Genomic DNA, 22,927 nt, shown 5'->3' with positions numbered 1-22,927 from the left:
TGCCTGTCAAAAAAAAAAAGATCCCGTTACCAAGCAACAGGTAAACTAATCAAGTAAAACAAATCCATAGGATTATAAAGTCCTGCACACTTTCTCCTTAACGTAACTGTTAATGACAATGATAAAACATCAATATATAAACTAAACACAGGATGGCTTCTATTTCCCAAACTAAAGAGTTTTAGGGGAGGATATAGGGAAAGAGAAATGTTGGTAATAGTAAAATATATTCACAGCACATTTATATAAAATAGGCTGCTGCCAAGAGCATTTGGTAAGACCTACTATATTGGAGCAAGTTTACTGTAACTGTGAAGAAGTGAGAAAATGGGACATGAGTGTTTCTTTTTCTTCTCTATACCAAACTTAACTATCATACAAGGATTAGAATCACTGTGGAAATTTTTCAGTGATTGTGACTTTGTAAAGAAGATCTGAGAGTTTATTGCCTAAAATTATAATGTATTCAAACTGGGTGATTCTTAAATATCTTTTGCTCCAATGACCTACTTCTACTTCAGAACAATGTATCCATTCAATACTGTCCCATTTTTTTAAACATTTCCTATATTTCCAATTTTAAAAGCCTTATTTAGAAAAAAATACCAATTCATTTTTAATAGCTAAGTAGAATAACTTTTTAATCTGCAGAGTATCTTAAAAAGCAATCAACTTGACATAACCTCCTAATTCCAGGAATGTCAACCATAATTCAAACTTCAATTTTTCTCTGAACATCTTACTAAAATGAATTCCCATCCTGCCACTATGAACAAAAAGAAAACTATACTTTAATACTAAAAGATCTCATTATTTAGTATTAAATAGTCTACAGTTCTGTTCATAGAAATACCTATAGCTGCAACCTCTCCAACTTGTTAATCCCCAAAGAAATTAATAAAAAGATGTAATTAACATCTAAACTTAGAGCAGACTGTCACCTGAAATAAACTATGTTAACAATAACTGTACCACAGTTAAGACAGATCAACCCATCACCTTTTATGGTTCTAAGGTTAATGAGTAAAATTTCTCATAAATTTTCCAGTAACTCTTAAGAACTCAATTGATTAAAGAGGCTGGTTATCTCCTTTGGAATCTAGTGCCTACACAGCACTTGGCAATATGAGAGTACTTCAGAAAGTTCATGGACAAATGACATTAAAAGATACATCTATTTTGCTGAAAAATTTTGAAATCTACAGTTTTTTCATTTACATGTACATTTGCATGTACATTTCATATACAATTTCCATGAACTTTTGAAATATCCTTGTGTAAATGTCATTAAGTATATCTGTGGAGGGGCTGGCATTGTAGTTTAAGCCATGGCCTACAACACTGCATCCCATGTTGCTGCATTTCTGATTCAGCTCCCTGCTAAGGCACCTGGGAAGGCAGCAGAAGATGGCTCAAGTGGATCCCTGACACCCAGAGGGGGGGACTTGGAAGGAGTTCCTGGCTTCAGGCTTTGGCATGGGCCCATTTGGACCACCATGGCAATTTGTAGAGTAAATAGCAGACACAAGATATCTGTCTCTCCCTCTCTGTCACTCTACCTTTCAAATTAATAAATCTTTTTAAAAGGGCCAGCACTGTGGCATGATAGGTGAAACTGCTGTCTGCAGTGCAGGTATCCCATATGGGTGCCAGTTTGAGAGCCGGCTGCTCTACCTCTGATCCAGCTCTCTGCTAATGTGCCTGGGAAAACAGCAGAGGATGTCCAAGTGCCTGTGCCCCTGCACCCACATCTGGGAGACTCGGAAGAAGCTCCTGGCTCCTGGCTTCGGATTAGCTCAGCTCCAGCTATTGCAGCTATTTCGAGAGTGAACCAGCGGAGGGAAGACTTTTCTCTCTGTCTCTCCCTCTGCTTCTGCCTCTCTAACTCTGCCTTTCAAATAAATAAATAAATCTTTAAAAAAAAAAAAAAAAGCACATTTGGGGAATGAATAAGTAACAAATAAACAACAAAATGCACTATCATCATTCAGCTACTTCTTGTAGGCTACTTTAAATTATACATAATAAACGGGGCACAGTGGGTTAAGCCACCATCCACAATGCTGGCATCCCATATAAGCTTCAGTTTGGGTTACAGTTGCTCTACTTCCGATTCAGCTCCTTGCCAATGTGGCTGTGAAAGCAGAAGATGGCCCAAGTGCTTGGGCTCTTGCACTCACATGGGAAACCAAGATGGAGTTGCAGTTTCCCGGCTTTGGTCTGGCCCAATCCATCTGGGGAGTAAACCAGCAGATAGAAAGTGGATATCTCACTCACTCACTTACTCACTCACTGTGTAACTCTGCCTTTCAAATAAATAAACCAAATCTTTAAATACATAAAATGACACATAATGGAGTATACACAAACTTTTTTATTTCTACTAATAAACACAAAAAACTATTCACTTAAGAATATCCAATGTAATAGAACATAGAGCTGAACTTTCACAAACTAAACATTGGGCTAATAATTTTCTGTAACTGTATGATATATTTCATTTAACCTTTCATATGAAACTTAAAAATATACATAAATTCAACTTCTAAGATTCTTTGTAATAAATAACAAAGATATTGAAACCACATTTGATATTACACTTATTTTTGTCAAAAAAGTTACTATAAAAACAGCTAGAAATTTGAGAAGAAAGTAAAAAAAAGGTGTAAAATAACTAAAAATGTTCTTCCACTTCAAAAACTGACACCAGAGGAGAAAAGACTTTCTGCATCCATAAGTGACTTCCTCTTTGTGTGTCACAGAAAGAGTTCAACATGCTTTACAAAACCCATTACATTTTAAGATCATTTCCAATATCTGCTACAATAAATCAGGAAATCCATTTATTCAAGGTTACTTATGGAGAATTAATCACGAAAATCTTAAATCCTTTTTCAAAATTATAGTACTTTACTGTATTTGGCATTCTTATACATAATGATGTGAATTCAAAGACTGAAACTATTTGGTATATAATTAAACATCACAGACAGGCATTAAAGAATTTAACATGTACAATTCTTTGTAACAAATATTTCAGAAACAAATCAGAATATTAGCACAATGTGATCTCCTTTGGCATTCTCTTCTGCTTAAGCAGCATTATGTAACATACAGAGTTGTTCCAAAACACTTGTACATACTTGATACAGCCTCAAAACATGTAATTGAAAAATCAAAAGTGAGACCAAGAAAACTATAAGCACTACACACTCTGATTTAAAAAGTAAGTTTAAATACAACAAAAACAAAACAGGTCAGCTATACAACATTTACAGACTTTTTAAGAGAGTATAACCATTTTGTCAAAATTCAGTCACCAACATACAACCTTATTTCCCATCTAATGTTAATGAGAATGTATTTTATATTAAATGGGACATTGAGGCAATGTGCCAAAAATTAAAGTACAACCTTAAAGTTTTAATTTCACACTCCAAATATCAAAAAAAGCAATTAATTCCTAAAATCATGAAAACATGATAAATTAACTACACAGGAGAAAAAAAGGATATTAAGTCATTTCATTCTTTCTTAATATCACATTGTAAAAATAGATGTACTTATAAATTCAGCCCAGCGATAACATACTTCATAAGGTCACTATTCATTTAAAATAGTGTAAATGTTTACAAAGAACATTTAACTTAAATTTTAGTTGTTTATAAAATGGTACTTGCAAGACTGACCTACATAAGGAAATAAGTGTCATCAAAAGAGATGGTAAACTATAAATATAAAATAGATCACAACATTAAAACCTCAGAGTGCTCTATAGGAAAAATCAATAAAGAATCTTTCTGGCAGAAAAGTATTTTTGCATTACAAATCTGAAGTACACATTTACATATAAATTCAACAAGGAATACATTTAAGCCTTGCATTGCCACATAATTAGAAATTTTGTTATGACAATAAAAATGATGTACATTTTGAATATGTGTATACCAAAACCAAAAAGTTAATGTTTGTTTTTTCCTTTACTGGCAACTTTGGATGCATTCTTAGGTTTCGGTTCCCAGAGAGCATTTTTTACAAATCTCGAAGCTGCACCCCTGTCCAGTTTGCCAGCCTTTTTCTTGTCTGCTATTTCCTTGACTCTGTTCATGTATACTCTGATTCTTTCCTTAAAGTTAAAAAGAGAAAGAAAAGAGAGGCAATGGATTTACTGGACTGTTCACCACCACTAAGTTTTATTATACTATATCTCAGTTAAATTCAGTAGATATGTTATTTATTGCCTATTAATTACATGGGGCTAGTAAATTCACGTGAATGTGATAAACCGTTCCCTGCTCTCCTAGAATTTACAATCTAGGGGTGGCAGGGGAAGAAGAGGGTGGACAGACAGAAGTGTTCCAAAGAGAAAGAACCACTCTAAGACAGCACTACAGAAAAACACTGTCTTATTTATATATGGTTATATTTAATTAGCATTCACCTAAATCTACACATTAACTGTTTTATACCTGACGTCTATAATCTAAAACCTGAGCGCCTATACACTTGTGACATCCAAACTAAATTCTCCCGAAGTTTTTTCAAATAGGAAATATTTGAAGTGGCATTTAACTATTTATGTTTATATACTATCTACAATCAAAACGGGAAGAATGAAAAATATAAGATCCTTTATTCAATTTCATAATTTTGATAAATGCATGAAACTTCGTAATAAAATACACAGTTCTAATCAGACTTCAGAAGATGAGAAACAAAATATGTTGCCAATACCGCTCTGAATCTTCTGCGACCATTAATCAGCACAAATGGTCATCCAATACTTCAAATAGAGAAATAAGGTTGATAAGAGCCATTAGAAGACAGCAGACTAAAATGACTGACTACTGCTTAAGACAAGTTTTATTAAAATAATCAAAATAGTTACAAAAGCATATACAGAACTCTGCCTTTAACAGTTCCCCATCTTCCTCAGAGTAGTCTTTACGATAGCAGATGCCAAGGGTAGCACACCCCAACCCCAGCCTGCCTCGGGGCCTTTGCCTCACTTATTCCTCTGCCTGGAATGATGACCTCCCTCACATACCTCTACAGCCATGCCCTCTTCTTGCCTCCAGCCTGCTCACATTCACCCCCTCCATGAGGGCCTCACTTCATCATTTAAAATTACAATCCTACCCAGGCGCTCCAATCCCCGTGACCATACTCTATTTTTTCTTTTTTCCTGTAACACATAACTTCCTAACATACTACATATTCATATATATTATCTCTTTATTTGATTAGATATATTGTTTGTCTCCCTCCATTATACACAGTCTGGCATCTGCCACATTCTTTAGCTTTATTTACTGAGGAATCAGCTCACTTGGAAATAATGCCTGGCTCCCAGTGGGCATTCAAATATTTATTGAATGAATAAATTGACTATTTTCAATGCCTTTCCCCATTTATCAAATAGGCTTCCTATCACACACTAACTCTGTGATCAATTAGTAATGTCTGCCACAAGGTCAGAAAAGGAGAATCAGTTTATGAATGCTTTTTATTTGCTAACCTTAGTCCAGAATATTAATGTACTCCACTATAAAGTGGGTTCTAAGAAAGACAAATGTTCTTATCCTCTGACAAAGACAGTTCTGAGTTCTCTTTGTGTTAAACAAAAAAAGAGGAATTTTATAAATGCAAGGTTCACATTAGAAAGTTGAAAACAGATGACAAAACCCATATTTCTTAAGGTTTTAAGCCAATATTATTGTCAAACCAAGATTTGAGTGTCAAATTGTTTTATATTTTTGTTTTAAATATTTTTCATAAAAAATACTGCATTCAGAAAGAAATTTATTTTTCCCTCAAGAACTTTAGGGGAAGAAAATGTCTTAGTCTACAGGTTTAAAAAGAGAATGAAGAAAACAGAGATAGTTTACTCTTTTTTTTAAAATAAATGACCAAGTACTCTACTAAGTTGTAAATAAGGTACATATCAACTACCATAAGACTTGAGAACAAGAATACAATGTCGTGTATTTCACATACATATTTACATTGCATCTTACAAACACAAAAAGAAATTTAATATTCTTATTCATAAAACTAGCCAAGAAGGTAACCATAAGTTTGATTTCTAATTTTTTCCTTAAAAGTAAAAGATTTAATTTTTTAAGTCAGCAAAAATTCTAGGGTATCAGATCTTATATACTATACTTATACATCTAAATGGGATACAAAGACAAACCTAGAAGATTTATTACAGGTTGTAAATATGTCACTAATGCAGAATTACTGGACAGTACACATACAACTGGTGCCAAAAAAGCTTTTAGCTTTGTTGCTGAACTGGATTCTTTACTGCTGAGAAAATGAATTAATGGAAGAACTGAAAAGGTGGGGGAGAAACTTTCCCGTCTTTGCTAGTAAATCAACCAGAATATACTTTAAGAATTGAGTAAGAGTTAAAAAAAAAAAAAAAAGTAGTAGTCCTAGAGATGAGAGATGAACAGGATTTCAAGAATTTATAGGAAAAATAATACGGAAGTTATAAATAATTACTAGAATCGTAACATTCTCTCATCCAGAGATTTTTATAATACATGGAAACCAACTCTCCGACAAAGGTAAAAGAAAAACCAAGACAAGATCTGGCTTACCTTCACAACTGCAACCCTAATTTGGCTCTGCATAATTAGTGTGATAAAGGTAGTATGACTTAGACTTCAGGAATACTACCACAAAAAGACATGTAAAATAAAGATAAAACTAACTACAATCTTACCAATTCCTGTTTTACGGGATGTTCCTTAGGATTAACTCCTTGAGTTGCCAAATAAACTACAAAAGAAAGATTTCATGGAATAAAATGTTACATATTTTAATAAAAGCATTCCAATTAAAGAAACTCTAGTTACAAAAATGGAAAGTCATACAAATGAATGATTAAATCTTAAAAATTATTCAACCTCTAACATTAAATTTATTTGTGACTCACGCACATCAAGTATTCTGATTTAAAAGAAATAAAAATCTGACTGCTAAAATTACTAGAACATATAATCAATCGTATATATATTGTCAGCATTAAAAATTAAATCATCTTTGACACAATAAATAATTTGCATTATAATTAACTTCAAAGCAATATACATACCCCAAAACATTGAATTTAATGTGTACGCAGACACTAAATCCACTTTTGCTTGTTCAAGTGGGTCTAACTGTTAAAAAAAAAAAAGAGAGATGAAAGAAAAAAGAAATATTCACACACTTTGAACACCATCAGATAAAATTTTAAACTTTCACCAAGCATAGTGTATCAAAGAACTGTTTTTTAACTTTCTATAATTCAAGAACCAAATGATCTGGAAATAATTTGCAAAAAAGAAGAAATTTTATTAGCCAGTGATTTCTGCCCACAAATTTTCACTTAAGAATATCATCTTTAGTTAGACAAGGAAGGTATATAATAAAGAAAAATTCTTTTGAATTATTTTAATCTCAGTAGTTACAATCTGGGCTTTGTATGTCAAAAGTAATTTATCAATACAAACATTGTACATGATGCATTTATGTATAAGAAGTAGGCTAAAATGCTCAGGCAATACGAAAGACAGAAGAAACATAATGAGATTTGTTTTAGACTGTCAAAGTCAATTTACTGTTTTTGTCCTATAGGGTTTCCAGAAACCCTGATAACATCATTGTAATACTTAAAAGGTCAAAGATAGAGTCTGTCAAAAAGAATGCTTTGAGAGGGCCTTTCTTTCCAAAACTCAGTCAAAATAAAAATATAGTTAGGAGGTAGTCCTCAAGACTGGAGTTTTTGTTTTGTGTTTTTTCCCATAAAAATACACATTTATAAAAACTAAAATAAAGGGGAAAGAAGCAGATACCATTAATCTATGTCTTCTTCCATATGATTCATAACACAACACTTAGTTTTACAAAACTCAAGTTGAAGAGTTACATTTTTAAAATACCTTTTGTAACAACTCATTTCTGGAAACAGACATCATGGTCTTCAGCATCTCATCCACAGTGCTGATGGAGTTCTCAAATGCAGACAAATACTCATGAATTTCTACTGGATAGTCTTCATTAATTTCTTCACCTGCCATTGTGACCAGCTGTGAAAAAAATTACATACTGAGAACCTCACTGTGGAGACAGAGCTTGTTCTACCAAAACAATCCAAAGGTCAAATCACGTACTTCAAAAGCCCTAAAAGATCTTGGGGTCTGCATTGTGGCACAGTAGATTAAGTTTCCACCATGTCATCCATCCTACATGGATGACAGTTCGAGTCCCAGCTTCTAATCCAGCTCTCTGGTATTGCCTGGGAAAGCAGTAGAAGACAGCTCAAGTGTTTGGGCCCCTGCACCCACATGGGAGACTCAAAAGAAACTCTTGGTGAAGCTCGTAGCTCCTGGCTTCAGATCGGCCCAGCTCCAGCTGTTGCAGCCATTTGGGAAATGAACCAGCAGATGGGAGACCTTTCTCTCTTGTCTTTCCCTCTCTCTGACTGTAACTCTGCCTCTCAAATACATAAATCTTAAAAAAAAAAAAAAGTTAAAACCTGAAAATAATTAAGCAAATCTTAGAATATAATTCTAGAGCAACTACATTCCAACTTCCCCTCATCTTAAGTTGTCTGGGGGAAGAGGAAAAATCCAAAGTCTACTAATGCTATACATATTAAATTGTCAACACTTTGAAAGCATTACAGACATGATTACATACCAAACATGAGATATCAGTAATTAAAATCCTACATTTTAAAAACTTTCAGTTGAAATTAAATACCAAGCACAGTAATGAAAGTTTGATAAATACATCCCATAATGTTTGCTGAAGAAATGATGAGCAGAACATTTTTTTTTAAAGCTAATATATTTTAGCCCTTCTAAATTTAGGTGTTAATCTAGGAGCATGTTACACTAGGCTAAAAAATTAAAAATCTTAAGTCTGAAATATCCTGACTATCACTAAAATCATTTTTCAAGTCTCATATATATTTATATTCCTTAAGCTTCTTTAAAATATTAATAAGAAATTCAAAGGGTCCATAAATCAAATAAAGTCTATAAGTAGAAAAGAGGAAACTTGGGGAAAATAAACTATATGGTTTTCATTTAGACTTGAGCATATCCTGACAGCCAAGTCTTTTAAGTCGCATATGTATCACAATTAATATTTACATGACAAAAAGCAAAACCCACACAATGTATTAAATAAAGTACCTGAGATCAAATTTCAGAACCAATCCAAGCTATATGTAACATTTTTATTTTTAAAAAAGATTTATTACAGAAATACCTTCATTATATAGCTCAGGAGAACAGCAAGAACGTGCACAATAGCAGACAGCACAGCAGAACAGAAGTAGAGACCTGGGCTTTCTGTCCTGCTTGGTCCCTGGTTTTGTCACCTTAGATCAATCAGTGTCTTGGGCCTTAAATTCCTCACCCATAAAATAAGGCAGCTGCTCTAATGATTTTGTAAAGTCCCTTACAGTTCTAATGTTATGACCATGTCTTTTAAATTTTCAAAGTATATCTGAATATTTAGTCACAATATATCAACATTTCTTCCTCATGAGTATACTCCACTGAAACATCTGGTTTTATTTACGGAGGAGGAGGGTAAGTGAGGTCTATCTGACTATCACTACTTGAGCTGTAAGGTAACTACAACTACTATACAACTAGCAATTAAACAAAAGACTATGGTAAAGAAAAGAATTGTGACACAGAAAGGAATTGTGACTTCTCATTTCAAAAGCTCAACTGAAAATGTCAATTTGCTCTCATCCCTGCCAAAGTCCCTCCAACATAAAAATATAAAAATAGAAATGCTGGAAAACAAGAAAGGCATGTGCCCGTTAGCCAACCTCAACATAGATATTCTAGAAGCTAAAGAGCAAAGTTTCAAACTGATAGGAAGCAGAGCCAAGGAATCTTACAAACAAAAGAAAATGAGAATCTAGGATCATGTTCCATAAGAGCTGAAAACACGAGCCCACTTTCCTGACCTCTGGAAGTAGAGCTCCAGTATTTGCCTCCCAGATATAGTACAGGGACATCCTGCAAATACAAATAAGACTCCATGTTTGCCCATTTTATGTAGAATTTTAAACCAATGAATTTGAAAATGTGGAGGAAGGAATGATGCTCTGGGGCAGGGAGTGGGGAGGGAGCTATCAGTTACCAAAACTAAAAAGAAATACATAAACCACATAGATAATTAACCACAGAAAAAAATTATAAAATATTCAAAGACATGCCATCCTAAAAAGGTTCTAAGCTTAGATTTTAATCTTAACCTCATTTCTCTGTCCAAGTAAAGCACCATTTTCTCGCCCCCTTATAGAATCAACTCCTCGAAACAATTGCTTATCGTGTCTCTCATTCCCCTCCTTCCACTGTTTCTGAAATCCTACAAACAGAACCCTACTTTTCACTCAAAATTGCTCGTGTTCCAGGTCACCAGTATGGGCACACTGTTAAACTCAGACGGCAGTGCTCAGCTCTTGTCACTTGTCATTACTGATTCCTTTCCCATCTCCTGGTTTCCCTTCTACCTCACTGGCAGCTACATCCTTCTCACTTTCCCAGCCTCTTCATCTTGAAATGCCCACACAAAACCCTGAATTCTAATCTTCTCTATCTAATTTACTCCTAGGTGAGCTTTTAAAATACATTAATAAATGGATGACTCCCAGGTTTGTCTCTGCAGCCCTGACCTCTCCACTGAACTCCAAATTTACATTCCAACTGTTTCTTTCTCTGAGTTGGATGTATAATAAATTTTCAAATGTCACTTACGCAAAGCCAAATTCCTAATCTTGTCTACTACAGTCTTCCTCATCTTTTTTCATGGCACCTCCAACTTTTCAATTATTCACACACAAAACTGCAGAGTGATCCTTGGCTATTCTCACTTCATCTTTAAAAAATATCCAGAATCTAACCACATCCCACCATCTCTCCTGACACCACCCCAGTCCAAACTGCCACCAAGATTCCTAAGACTGCTGCAACAGCCTCCTAAAAGGGCTCCCTGCTTCCAGCTAAGACAGTAGATTATCAACTCTGATCAGAAAAGGTTTGCCATCTCACTCAAGTAAAAAGAATCCTTAGTGGCCTAAAAAATCCAATGCAATCTGCCCTGACTCCACATCAGCTCTGTGACTTTATCCACTCCCACTCTCCCCTCGCTCAGTTCACTCCAGCCACATAGCTTCATTGATCTTTCCTCTTCATTTCAAGCATCTGCCCACCGCAGGGCAATAAACAGTACTTCATCCATTCCTAGAATGGGTTCTTCCTCTCTTCCCCTACCAGGGCTTCAGGGCTCATGATTTCACCTTCATTAGCTCTCTGCTCAAATGTCACTCCCTGGTGCAACCTTCCTGACTACCTCATACCCTCCCTCACTGCATATGTCCTTTCCCATCTTAATATTCCTCAACAGCACTGGACATTTTCTTAAACTGGTTTACTGCTTGTGTACTTCCAAATGTTTATGTATCTCCAAAGGAAGATAACTACATGAGAGCAGGAATTTTCATGTTTTGTTCACAGTCACAGCCTGGCAATCAACCAATACTTGCTGAATGTAAATATACTATATCAAAATACTGGGAATAATCAAAATACTCATAAAGGAAACAGTTAAATGGATCACAACACATTCATCCTTGGAAATACCATGTCTATTAAAAATAAAGATGAGGGGCCAGCGCTATGGCATAGCAGGTAGAGCCGCTGCCTGCAGCACCAGCATTCCATATGGGCACCAGTTGGAGTCCCGGCTGCTCCATTTCCAATCCAGCTCTCTGCTATGGCCTGGGAAAGCGGTGGAGGATGGCCCAGGTTCTTGGGCCCCTGCACCCATGTGAGAAACCTGGCTCCTGGCTTTGGATTGGCCCAGCTCTGATCATTACAGCCATCTGGAGAGTGAACCAGTGAATGGAAAACACCTCTCTCTCTCTCTCTCTCTGCCTCTGCCTCTCTGTAACTCTGCCTTTCAAATAAATAAATAAAACCTTTACAAATTTATAAATAAAGATGTAAATCAGGCCAGCGCCGTGGCTCACTAGGCTAATCCTCCACCTGCAGCGCCCGGCACTCCGGGTTCTAGTCCCGGTTGGGGCACCAGTTCTGTCCCGGTTGCTCCTCTTCCAGTCCAGCTCTCTGTTGTGGCCCGTGAAGGCAGTGGAGGATGGCCCAAGTGCTTGGGCCCTGCATCCGCATGGGAGACCAGGAGGAAGCACCTGGCTTCAGATCGGCGCAGCGCGCCAGCCGTGGCAGCCATTTTGGGGGGTGAACCAACGGAAGGAAGACTTTTCTCTCTGTCTCTCTCTCACTAACTCTGCCTGTCCAAAAAAAAAAAAAAAAAAATTATGTAAATCTGCATACAGTGACACACTCTGTCTCCCTCCCCCCATAACTATCTTTCAAATAAATAAGTTAATTAATATTTTAATTTTTAAAAAAAAAGGGGGCCAGCCCTGTGCAGGTAGAGCCTCCACCTGCAGTGTCAGCATCCCATATGCTTTGAGTCCCGGCTGCCCCACTTCTGATCCAGCTCTCTCCTAATGCACTTGAGAAAGCAGTGGAAGATGGTCCAAGTACTTGGGACCCTGCATCCAAGTTGGAGACCCAGAAGAAGCGCCTGGCTCCTGGCTTCAGGTTGTCCCAGCTCTGGCCAATGTGGACATTTGGGGAATAAACCAGCAGATAGAAGGTCTCTTTCCTTTCTCTAACTTTGCCTTTCAAATAAATAAATAAATAAAGATGTAGATCTGCAAGTATTTGCATACAAATGAGAAGTGATAAAAGTTCTGAAACATTGTCTGTAAAATGTCCCTAACTATGTCACTGGTTTAGGGAAAAAAAAAGATGAAAAAAAAAAAGAAGCCTGTACATGTATATATGTGGGAAAAGGTCTGGAAGAAGGTAAACAAAAAATAGACATTCTCTCCAACAAGAGGCAGGGATTATGGAATGGAATCAAAGCAGAGTCACTGTCTTCAATTCTTCATTCTTTAAATTTCATTTCAAACAGCACATATTAAATCTGTACTTAAGAATAAACATTCATTAAATTTAAATGAAGGTATATTTTCATAAAGCATGTTGGCTTTTAACAAATACTTAAGCATTTTTTAAAAAACCACAAAAAAGTCTTTATTTAAGTATGGATATTTTTCATCCAATTTCCCTATTAGAAAATATTTCTCCTCTCCAGAACATGGTAGGGATTTTTCTGCAATTATTCCCTGTCCCTAAGCCCCAATAAACAAGCACATATTTATTGTTAAAATGAGTTCGGGTGAACTCTGAGAGCAAGGCAGTAAGTTAGAATAACTGCCCTCATTAAATCTGAACTAAACCACTTGCCTTCCTCCTAACTAGAAAATAAAGGCAAGGTAGACTAAAAAATAAATAAATAAATGTTCTTCTAGTATCAAAAATTCTTCTCCAATCAAATTATTTCTACAAACATTTTATTTTACACAGGCAGTTCCTCAGCATTTGTTCCTTCCAAAACAAAAGTCCAGAAGCTTTCCTGTGCCCCTCTGCTACTCTGATCAAGCAGTGACTCTTCGGAATCAGCTGCAACAGCAAACCACTCACATGTGTCAGACACTAATTATTCTAAGTGCTTCACACATTAACTGACCTAATCCTCACTGATGAAGAAACTGAGCCATAGTAAGGTTCAATAATTTGCCTAAGGTTGTACAGATAAAGAGAAAGAAGAAAAGTAGTCCCATTCCTGCTCCTAATGTCCCTCCCATAAATCCTCCTCACCATGCCACCTACTCCCTCTAAAGCCAGTCACAGAAGTGGAGCGAGGGGAGAGGGCATGAGAAACCTGTTCTCCTTCCTGCCCTGGAAGTGCTGGTTGAGATTAGGAGTGGGGGCATGGTGCCCAGTATCCAAACAGGCTGTTATTGCCACTCCTCCATCCCTCTTCTCACTGGTTTTGGCAGCTAAAGAACTGACAGGAGAAAAACAAGGACATGCAGCATCACATCTAGAACTGAAGTCATCAACTATCTCCCAGCCTTGATTCTCTACTTCTCGATCAGCTAGAAACTTGAGCCACCCTTGGCTCCTTCCACAGCCCCAGATACAATCAGTCCTGTCAACATAGCTTTCCTAATCTCCTTACACCACAGCATTGTGGCATGGCTTCTTTTCTTCATCCATTCTCACGGACTGCATTTTCAACAGCCTTTGAGTAGTCTCCTTATCACCAATTTTTCTCCATTCCCAACTTGAACTATTATAAAATATGATTTTTCTACAAAAATAGTCTGGTCATGACACTTTCCTGCTTAAAAATCTGCAATAGGGCAGGAGCCACAGCTCACTAGGCTAATCCTCCACCTGCGGCGCCAGCACCCCGGGTTCTAGTCCCGGTCGGGGCGCCAGATTCTGTCCCTGTTGCTCCTCTTCCAGTACAGCTCTGCTGTGGCCCGGGAGTGCAGAGGAGGATGGCCCAAGTCCTTGGGCCCTGTACCCACATAGGAGACCAGGAGAAGCACCTGGCTCCTGGCTTCGGATCAGTGCAGCACACCGGGCCCATAGCGGCCACTTGGAGGGTGAACCAACGGAAAACGGAAGACCTGCCGGTGCCGTGGCTCACTAGGCTAATCGTCCGCCTTGCGGCGCCGGCACACCGGGTTCTAGTCCCGGTCAGGGCACCGGACTCTCCCAGTTGCCCCTCTTCCAGGCCAGCTCTCTGCTGTGGCCAGGGAGTGCAGTGGAGGATGGCCCAAGTACTTGGGCCCTGCACCCCATGGGAGACCAGGAGAAGTACCTGGCTCCTGCCATCAGATCAGCGCGGTGCGCCGGCCGCGGCAGCCATTGGAGGGTGAACCAACGGCAAAGGAAGACCTTTCTGTCTCTGTCTCTCTCACTGTCCACTCTGCCTGTCAAAAAAAAAAAAAAAAGATAATGTTCAAGAACACACTTCAAAACAATGAAACTTTAAAACAGGGAACAACCTGCATGCTTATTAATAGAAACTAGCTAAATAAATTATATATACACACATATATATATATATATAAAATCTCAACATCTCCCACATATAAATATCTCTCAAAAAATACTCTGTAGTAGTGAAAAAGTAGCAAATAAAGCTTAGAAAGAGTCCTAAAATGTATTAAGTGAAAAAGGCTGAAATACAATATGTGTACTATAACTATTTGTTTCTAAGGAAAAAAGATATATTGAGTGTGGAAGTTTACTTTGTATATGCATGCAAGTTACCTTAAAGGATACAAAAGAAAAATGTATGCATGTGAAAATAAACACAGCAATTTTTAAGCCAAATGAAAAATAGGCAAAGATATCTGCAACAGAGAGACAGATAGAGACCCTCCACAAATCCACTTAACAACAAAAACACATACAACCCAGAAGAAAAATGGGTGAAGATAACTGGATAACTGTTGGTAACCAGGAAACTGAGGGAGAAAATTTTATATTACACTCTTTGAATTTTGATTTTTAAACAATATATGCAACATAATACTTAAGTTTATAAATAAAAATGTCAATTATCTCAAATTTTGAAACTTACTTTACTCTCAAATATGCCAGACAAAATTTTATCATTCCCCCCCTACTTAGCAGCTATAATCAAACCTATATTCTTTATTTGGTTTATACATTTATTCAAGGCCTGCCTGTGGATGCCTTGGCAGCGGCAGACCAAATGACTCCGCAGGCCTTAAACAGCCCGCAGGCTGTATGTTCCCCTCTCCTGCTAGCCAATCCCTGGGTAACCATTCTAGCTCTAGGCCTAATGAACATTCCTAAAGAAATTCACAGTTGTCACCCTTAGCACAGTCATCTTCGAAACCTCTGTGCCATGAGATGCAGGTGGAGCAAGAAGCAAATGCACAGCTGAAGTGCAAATGAAGAAAAACGAGGCAGAGGTTGAAGTAAACAGCTAGCCTACATACCCATGGAGGCCAAAGGAGTACAAATTAGGAATGCCAGAGACCAGAGATGCTGGCCCAAGTTGTTGGGTCTGCATGCTACTGTCTAGAAATTCTCATGAGATTCTTCCAACACCATCCCTCACCAATGCCACTTCTGAGACCAATTTACTCATAACAAACCAGCCCCTGGTCCTTTGCCCAGGACCTGTAACACACCAGACTAGTTCTGTTCTCAACTGTGGTTGAGAGAAATGTATACAATAAATCATGTCTTTTACTCTCTTGGCTGGCCACCCAATCTCAACTGGATCCTGTCTCAGATTCTGAACAATTCCTTTAGTTATCCCTGACTCCCTTCTCAGCACATTGGCACAATGCCATGTGAATGAGTAACTGAGCATTTCCCACATCTCAGACACCAAGGACTCATTTATGCAACAGATATTTATTTATTTATTTAGCTTCTTTCTATGCCATGCTGCCCTGATGCTTGGCATATAATGGTGTGCAAAAACTTGCCTGCACCAGGCTTATAGTCTAGTGCAGATAATAGAAATTATAAAACAAGCACAGAAATAAAAAACTCTAACAGTGATATGGAGAAACACATGGTGCTGGCAGACTATAAACTAGTGAACAAGACCAAATCTGAGGGAAAACAAAATGCTTCCTTAAGAAACCACTCTTCGTAACGGAGCTCAGTAAACAGTCAATAATGCAGGTGGAGAATCCTAGTGCCTAGGTTAGATACCCAGTTCCTGATTCCAGTATTACTGTTAATGTGCACCCTGGGAGGTAGAAGTGATGGCTCAAGTAGGTGGGTCCATGTGGGAGACCTGGACTGAGCTCCTGACTCCTGGCTTCAGTCGCTCCTAAGTCCCCAACCCACCCCTAAGCTTTGCAGGCATTTGGGGAGAAAACCAGTGGATGAGAGCTGTCTTGCTCTGTCTCTCAAAGAATTTTTTTAAATTTTTTTAACTTAGGTCAGATTGTGTCACTGCTTTGCTCAGAACTTTCCGTTAGACTATTTCTTCAAGGCAGGATTCACACACTACCTCCATCCATACCACTAACAAAATGTCTTGCCACATTTCAGTACTTAGCATCTGTTAACTGACTAAAACCAATCAAAGTAAACTGAGACAACATTTTGGAGAATCTTCATATCAAATTACAGTTTGGACTTAGGAATATTAGGCAGTCACTACATGGATCAACAGAAAACTTACATGATAATGTATATCATGAGGCTGTTTCCACCTCTATTCCAAATGCAGATACACAATTATGAACTAAGCCAGAGACCAAATTCAACATATACTTGTTTCCTGGAACCAGAAAGCCATTTGTAGATGTTGCACCAGAATTCTATTGTTATAATGACTCTTTTGCACTGCACTATCTTAGAAAATAACAGTGAAATGCACACACAAGTTCTCAACAAATATTGCTACTATGGGCAAACAGTCTACATTAAGTGTCATTTGTAATTCCCCTTCAATTTTACAATAAAATCCCTAAGAAAATATAGGCTAGTCCTTTTGGAATAAAGTTACTAACCTTCAGGGCCAGAGCTGAGGTATAGCAGGTAAAGCTTCTGCCTGTGATACCAGCATCCCATCTGGGCACTGGTTCAAATTTGAATGGCTCCAGTTCCAATCTAGCTCCCTGCTAGTGGCCTGCGAAAAGCAATGGAAGATGGCCCAAGTACTTGGGCCCCTGCCACCCACATGGAAGACCCAGCTGAAGCTCCTGGCTTCACCTTGGCCCAGCCCCAGCCATTGAGGCCATCTGGAGAATGAACCAGCAGATGGAAGATCTCTCTCTCTCTCTCTTACTTTCTCTCTCTTTCTGTAACTCTTTCAAATAAATAAAAATTAAAAAAAAAAAGGTACTAACCTTTACAAAAAAAAGCCTATCCCACAGTCTAGTAATAGAAAAATATATGCTACCAGGTTGCTCTAGATAGCAATCAGTAATTAGAATCAAATACTTCAATGTTTAATTCAAAGCATTTTCAAAATTATAGACATGAAGCAATAAAAATTACCTTTCAAAATACTTGGAATTTGTTTATTACAATTATCTCATCTCTAAAATAATAAAAACACTACATAGGGCTGCTGGGCACATTAAATGAATAACGTAGGTAAAGCAACAGTGACTGACTCAATTACTCAAATACATTAGCTAGTACACTCCTTGACTTATAATGGGGTCACATCCCCATAAAACCATCGTGAAGTCGAAAACATCAAAAGCTGAAATTGCATTTAAACACTTAAATAACTATATATCGCAGTGTGACCTTAAATGTGCTCAGAAAACTTACATTAGCTTACAGTTGGGCACTGATAAAGAGAACTGTATGAATTATAGTAAGGCCTGGAACAGTACAAAATTCAAAATCTGAATAGTTTCTACTGAATGTATACCTCCTTCCCAGCTTCATAAAGTCAAAAATCCTAAATCAAACTATCATAAGTTGAGGACCATCGGTAATATTTTAGTTAGTATGTTACTAAAGTGAAAGTTATCAAACACCCTAATCCAATATGAACTACTCGGAGCCATACTTGAAGGGTCAACTGTTCGGAAACATTGGCTGAGATAACACCTATGAAGAGCCATTTGAAAACTTAAACACAGATACAAGAAAAATCATATCACCTCTAAAGAGTGATACAAACATGGCTCTTCAAAGGCAGCTATAACATCTTTTGATTCAGAGAATTCTGTTCTATTTTGAAAAACCACTGTCACACTTTGGCTTAATTTTATCTTCCAACAAACCAATAAGTCCTGGAAGATTCAGTTCAGCAGCCTAAGTCTCCACCTGGGATGCCCACATCCCATTCCAGATCACAGTGCCTAGTTTTGAGTTCCAGCTACTTCCTTCCTAATCCAGCTTCCTGCTAATGAACGTCTGTGAAGCAGCAGATGATGGCTCAAGCATTTCAGTTCCTGACATCCACACGGGAAGCCAGAATGAAGTTCCTGGCCCAGCTCTGGCTGCTGTGGACATTTTGGGATTGAACCAGTGGGTAGAAAACCTCACTGCCTCTGTGTCTTTCAAATAAAATGAAAATAAATTAGAGAGGCCGGCGCTGTGGCACAGCGGGTTACTGCCCTGGCCTGAAGCGCCGGCATCCCATATGCACGCTGCTTCCAGACCCGGTTGCTCCATTTCCAATCCAGCTCTCTGCTGTGGCCTGGGAAAGCAGTGGAAGATGGCCCAAGTCCTTGGGCCCCTGCACCACATGGGAGACCCGGAAAAAGCTCCTGGCTCTGGATCGGGGCAGCTCCGGCCGTTGCAGCCAATCAGGGAGTGAACCAGCGGATGGAAGACGTCTCTCTTTCTCTCTCTGCCTCTCCTCTCTCTGTGTAACTCTTTCAAATAAATAAATCTTTTAAAAAAATTAGAAACACTTAAAAACATTAGTTCTATCATTTCTGCCCCTCACAAACAGTTCTCTGAACTTCAGCAGGGGTTATTTGCTATTTTCAAAAAAGAAAATATAGGGTTTAGTCTTAGTTCCGCCTACTATCATACAGTTCAAACAGTTTAATAAGCGCACCGCAAACATCTAGGGACAAAGAACAGCTTTATCGCGCCAAAATTAAATTGCAGTCAACAACTATGAAGGCAATAAAGCTAGTTTCGAACAGAAGTTTGATTCACATTAAACTTTCCTGGACCATTAGAAAAAAAAAAAAAAAAAACCCGCTCTTGAGCTTAACAACTAGAGTTCACCAGAAGGTCAAAATCAGCCACTGTCTCAGATGGGCTAGTAACGCAGCGACAGGCGTCTGTGATCCTGGAAGTGAAAGACCAGGGGCTAACACGTGAAGTCTATTCCCCTCCACCTTCCACTCGGGCCTTTCTCCTTAAACACGGTTTGAAGGCAGCTGAGAATCAATTGCGAAGTCGTTATTTTTTGTTGTTGTTGTTAATTTCTTCGCCTTCCAATGTTTAAGAGGAGAGTCAACAGCCAAAGAAAAAGAAAGAGACTGGGTAAAGAGTGAGGAACGAGGGGCCGAGGTAAGCCAAAACCGGCAAGCAACCACAAGACAACCAAGCCACGTCTTGCCACGACCCTGACCCCAACATCAGAATGAGGAGCCCTACCGCGCTCCGCCTAGACCTGCCGGAGCGTAGAGAGGGAATCCCAAGACAGCAGAAGCTGATTTTTGAAAAGAACATAAGAAAAACTCAACCAAGTTTTCAACAGTACCTCAAAGCCTCCGACTCCTCGCCTCCTGGAGAGCTGTCGCGCGATGATGGCGTCACAACGCGACGACCAGGCCTAAATCTCGAGCGTCGCTCTCCAATGGCCTCACGCTGCTCGCCCCGCCCCTTCGCCCCGCCCTTTCCGGGGGCTCGCAATGGCCTAAGGGGTCCTGAGTCGGGAGATTGGATCGGAAGGGTGGGAGAGCTCGCCAGCCCGCTTTGGCTCGATTTCTGTCGGGCGAAACTCGGCACCCCTGAGCGTATTTAAACAGAAAAAAAGCCACCAAAATTTTTTTAGGAATTTTAACCCTTGCTGAAGTTCCAGGGACCAGGTTCTTAACTACAACTCTCAGCCTTCTAGAACAGCTTCCCAAATTATCTGTGGTGAAAATGGGCTACTTTTCCAATCCATTGTTAAGAGATCCTTTAGTAAAAAACAGTAAAAATGAATTCGTAGAGGGGCCTGCGCTGTGGCGCAGTAGGTTAATCCTCTGCCTGGGGCGCGCATTTCCCATCTGGGCACTGGTTCTAGCCTGGTTGCTACACTTCCGATCCAGCTCTCTGCTATGGCCTGGGATAGCAGTAGAAGATGGCCCAAGTCTTTGAGTCCCTGCATCGAGTGTGAGACCTGAAAGAAGCTCCTGGCTCCTGGCTTCAGATCAGCGCAGCGCCGGCCGTGGCGGCCATTAAGGGAGTGAACCAACAGAAGGAAGACTTTTCTCTCTCTCTCTCTCACTGTCTATAACTCTCTCTGTCTCTCACTAACTCTGCTTGTCAAAAAGTAAAAATAAAAAAAAATTTTAAGAGTGTTGCTTACACTCAGTTTTTTATCAGTCCACAGTCCTAATTTAACAATTAGACATGATATGGTGATAACATACATTAATGGGGCTAGCTTGTGCCCTGGCAGATTAAGCCACTGCCTGCAAAGCCAGCATTCCACATGGGCAACAATTATGTCCTGGTTGCTCCATTTCTGATACAGCTATCTGCTAATGGCCTGGGAAAGCAGCAAAAGATGGCCCACGTGTTTAGGACCCTGCCTCCCACCTGAGAGGCCCAGATGAGCTCCTGGCTCCTGGCTTCTACCTAGCCCAGCCCTGGCCTGTTGAGGTCATCTTAGGGGGTGAATGAAAATCTCTCTCTCTCTCTCTCTCTCTCTCTCTCTCTCTCTCTCTCTCTCAGTTTCTCTACCTCTTTCAAATAAATAAATCTTTTTTAAATGCCTATAAAAATACTTTTTAAAAAAATGAGGCCAGAGCTGTGGCATAGCAGGTAAAGCTGCCACCTGCAGTGCTGGCATCCCATAGGGGCACTGGTTTGAGTCCTAGCAGCTCCACTTCTCTGCTATGGCCTGGGAAAGCAGTAGAAGACGGCCTAAGTCCTTGGGCTCCTGCACCCACGTGAGAGACCCAGAAGAAGCTCCTGGCTCCTGGCTTTGGATCAGCGCAGCTCCGACCATTGTGGCCATCTTGGGAGTGACCCATTGGATGGAAGACCTCACTCTCTCTGCCTCTGCCTCACTGTAAGTCTGCCTTCCAAATTAATAAATAAATCTTTAAGAAAATATTTCTTTTCTTTCTGGAAAGCGTAGTGATAGAAGTGAAAAGCCAGAGACAGTGAGCTCTTCCATTTGCTGATTCACTCCCCAGATGTCCACAACTGCTAGGCCAAAGCCAGGAGCCAGGAACTGCATCCAGGTCCCCCACATGTGTGGCAGGGACCCAGGTATTTAGGCAATCACCTGCTGCATTCCCAAGGTGTTCATCAGCAGGAAGCTGGATCGGAAGCGAAACAGCCTGGACTTCAACTGGTACTCTGATTCAGGATGCTGGTGTCACGCACGGTGGCCTAAACCACTGCACAATATTGATTTTAATCAATTCCTCTTAAAAAACAGTCTGAACAAACACCATGTATGTTAATATTCAAAGTTTTTAACATGATAAATGAGGTGATCTTTTTTAAAAAAAAAAAGATTTATTTATTTATTTGAAAGTCAGAGTTACACAATTACACAGAGAGAGAGGAGAGGCAGAGAGAGAGAGAGGTCTTCCATCTGATGGTTCACTCCCCAGTAGGCCGCAACGGTGGAGCTGTGCTGATCCGAAGCCAGGAGCCAGGAGCTTCTTCCGGGTCTCCCATGTGGGGGCAGGAGCCCAAGGACTTGGGCCATCTTCTACTGCTTTCCCAGGCCAGAGCAGGGAGCTGGATCAGAAGTGGAGCAACCAGGTCTCGAACCGGTGCCCATATGGGATGCCGGCACTGCAGGCCAGGGCGTTAACCCACTGTGCCACAGCATTGGCCCGAGGTGATTGTTCTATGATTGGATTTACGAGCTTCTTGCAAAAATTGCCGAGGATAAGGTATAATTTAAATAGCTCATCTATTTTTACATTGTATTATAGAAATGAGTCTTACATAATTACATTGATGGGAATAGATGGGAAGATTTTGAAACCCAGCAAACTAAGGATACTCATTGTTAACTTTTATATGAAGCAAAAGATGGCTGTGTTTTCAAATTCAACTTCAAGCTTTCATCAGTTGCCAGTTGTAATAATCTATATTTTAATGTTTTCATTACATTTAAATTATATTTTGATAAGATAAATTACTATAACATTTTATACAATGATAGGGTCACAATTACCAAATCAACGTTAAAATATCACAAATTGTTGCATGCACATAACTGGTACACATATGGACTCACCGTATGAAGTCAACAGCATCCAAACTAGTCCCATGCCAGAAGTCCAATTCACTTACCAGTC

General features: G+C 39.1%; 1 protein-coding gene across 4 annotated transcripts; it reads right to left on the bottom strand.

The window, feature by feature from the left end:
- Nucleotides 1–2,354: 2,354 nt before the first annotated feature.
- Nucleotides 2,355–20,294, bottom strand: C1D (C1D nuclear receptor corepressor). Of its 4 annotated transcripts, none has more exons than XM_070069696.1 (6): nt 20,155–20,202; nt 17,480–17,598; nt 7,935–8,081; nt 7,106–7,172; nt 6,734–6,789; nt 2,355–4,126 (listed from the first exon to the last, which is right to left on the bottom strand). In XM_070069696.1, the coding sequence occupies exons 3-6, from the start codon at nt 8,070–8,072 to the stop codon at nt 3,962–3,964; spliced, it is 426 nt and encodes a 141-aa protein (XP_069925797.1). In that variant the 5' UTR covers nt 8,073–8,081; nt 17,480–17,598; nt 20,155–20,202; the 3' UTR covers nt 2,355–3,961. The 4 variants fall into 4 exon arrangements, with proteins under 4 accessions (XP_069925797.1, XP_069925796.1, XP_008252543.1 ...); XM_070069695.1 differs by lacking the exon at nt 17,480–17,598 and adding an exon at nt 9,986–10,037 and having other exon boundaries at nt 20,155–20,189; XM_008254321.4 differs by lacking the exon at nt 17,480–17,598 and having other exon boundaries at nt 20,155–20,294.
- Nucleotides 20,295–22,927: the final 2,633 nt, after the last annotated feature.

This window comes from Oryctolagus cuniculus, chromosome 2 (assembly GCF_964237555.1).
Source record: "Oryctolagus cuniculus chromosome 2, mOryCun1.1, whole genome shotgun sequence".
NCBI classification, from domain to species: Eukaryota; Metazoa; Chordata; class Mammalia; order Lagomorpha; family Leporidae; genus Oryctolagus; species Oryctolagus cuniculus.
The sequence above is the reverse complement of the archived record's forward strand: the minus strand, read 5'-3'. Positions and strand labels throughout refer to the sequence as shown.

Excerpts from the sequence above, each read along its gene's own strand:
- C1D (XM_070069695.1), bottom strand. The coding sequence starts at position 10,036 with ATGTCCCTGTACTATATCTGGGAGGCAAATACTGGAGCTCTACTTCCA. Across the intron at positions 7,173-7,934 it reads GAAATGAGTTGTTACAAAAG|TTAGACCCACTTGAACAAGC; the intron begins GTATTTTAAAAA and ends TTTTTTTAACAG. Across the intron at positions 4,127-6,733 it reads ATCCCGTAAAACAGGAATTG|GAAAGAATCAGAGTATACAT; the intron begins GTAAGATTGTAG and ends TTTAACTTTAAG.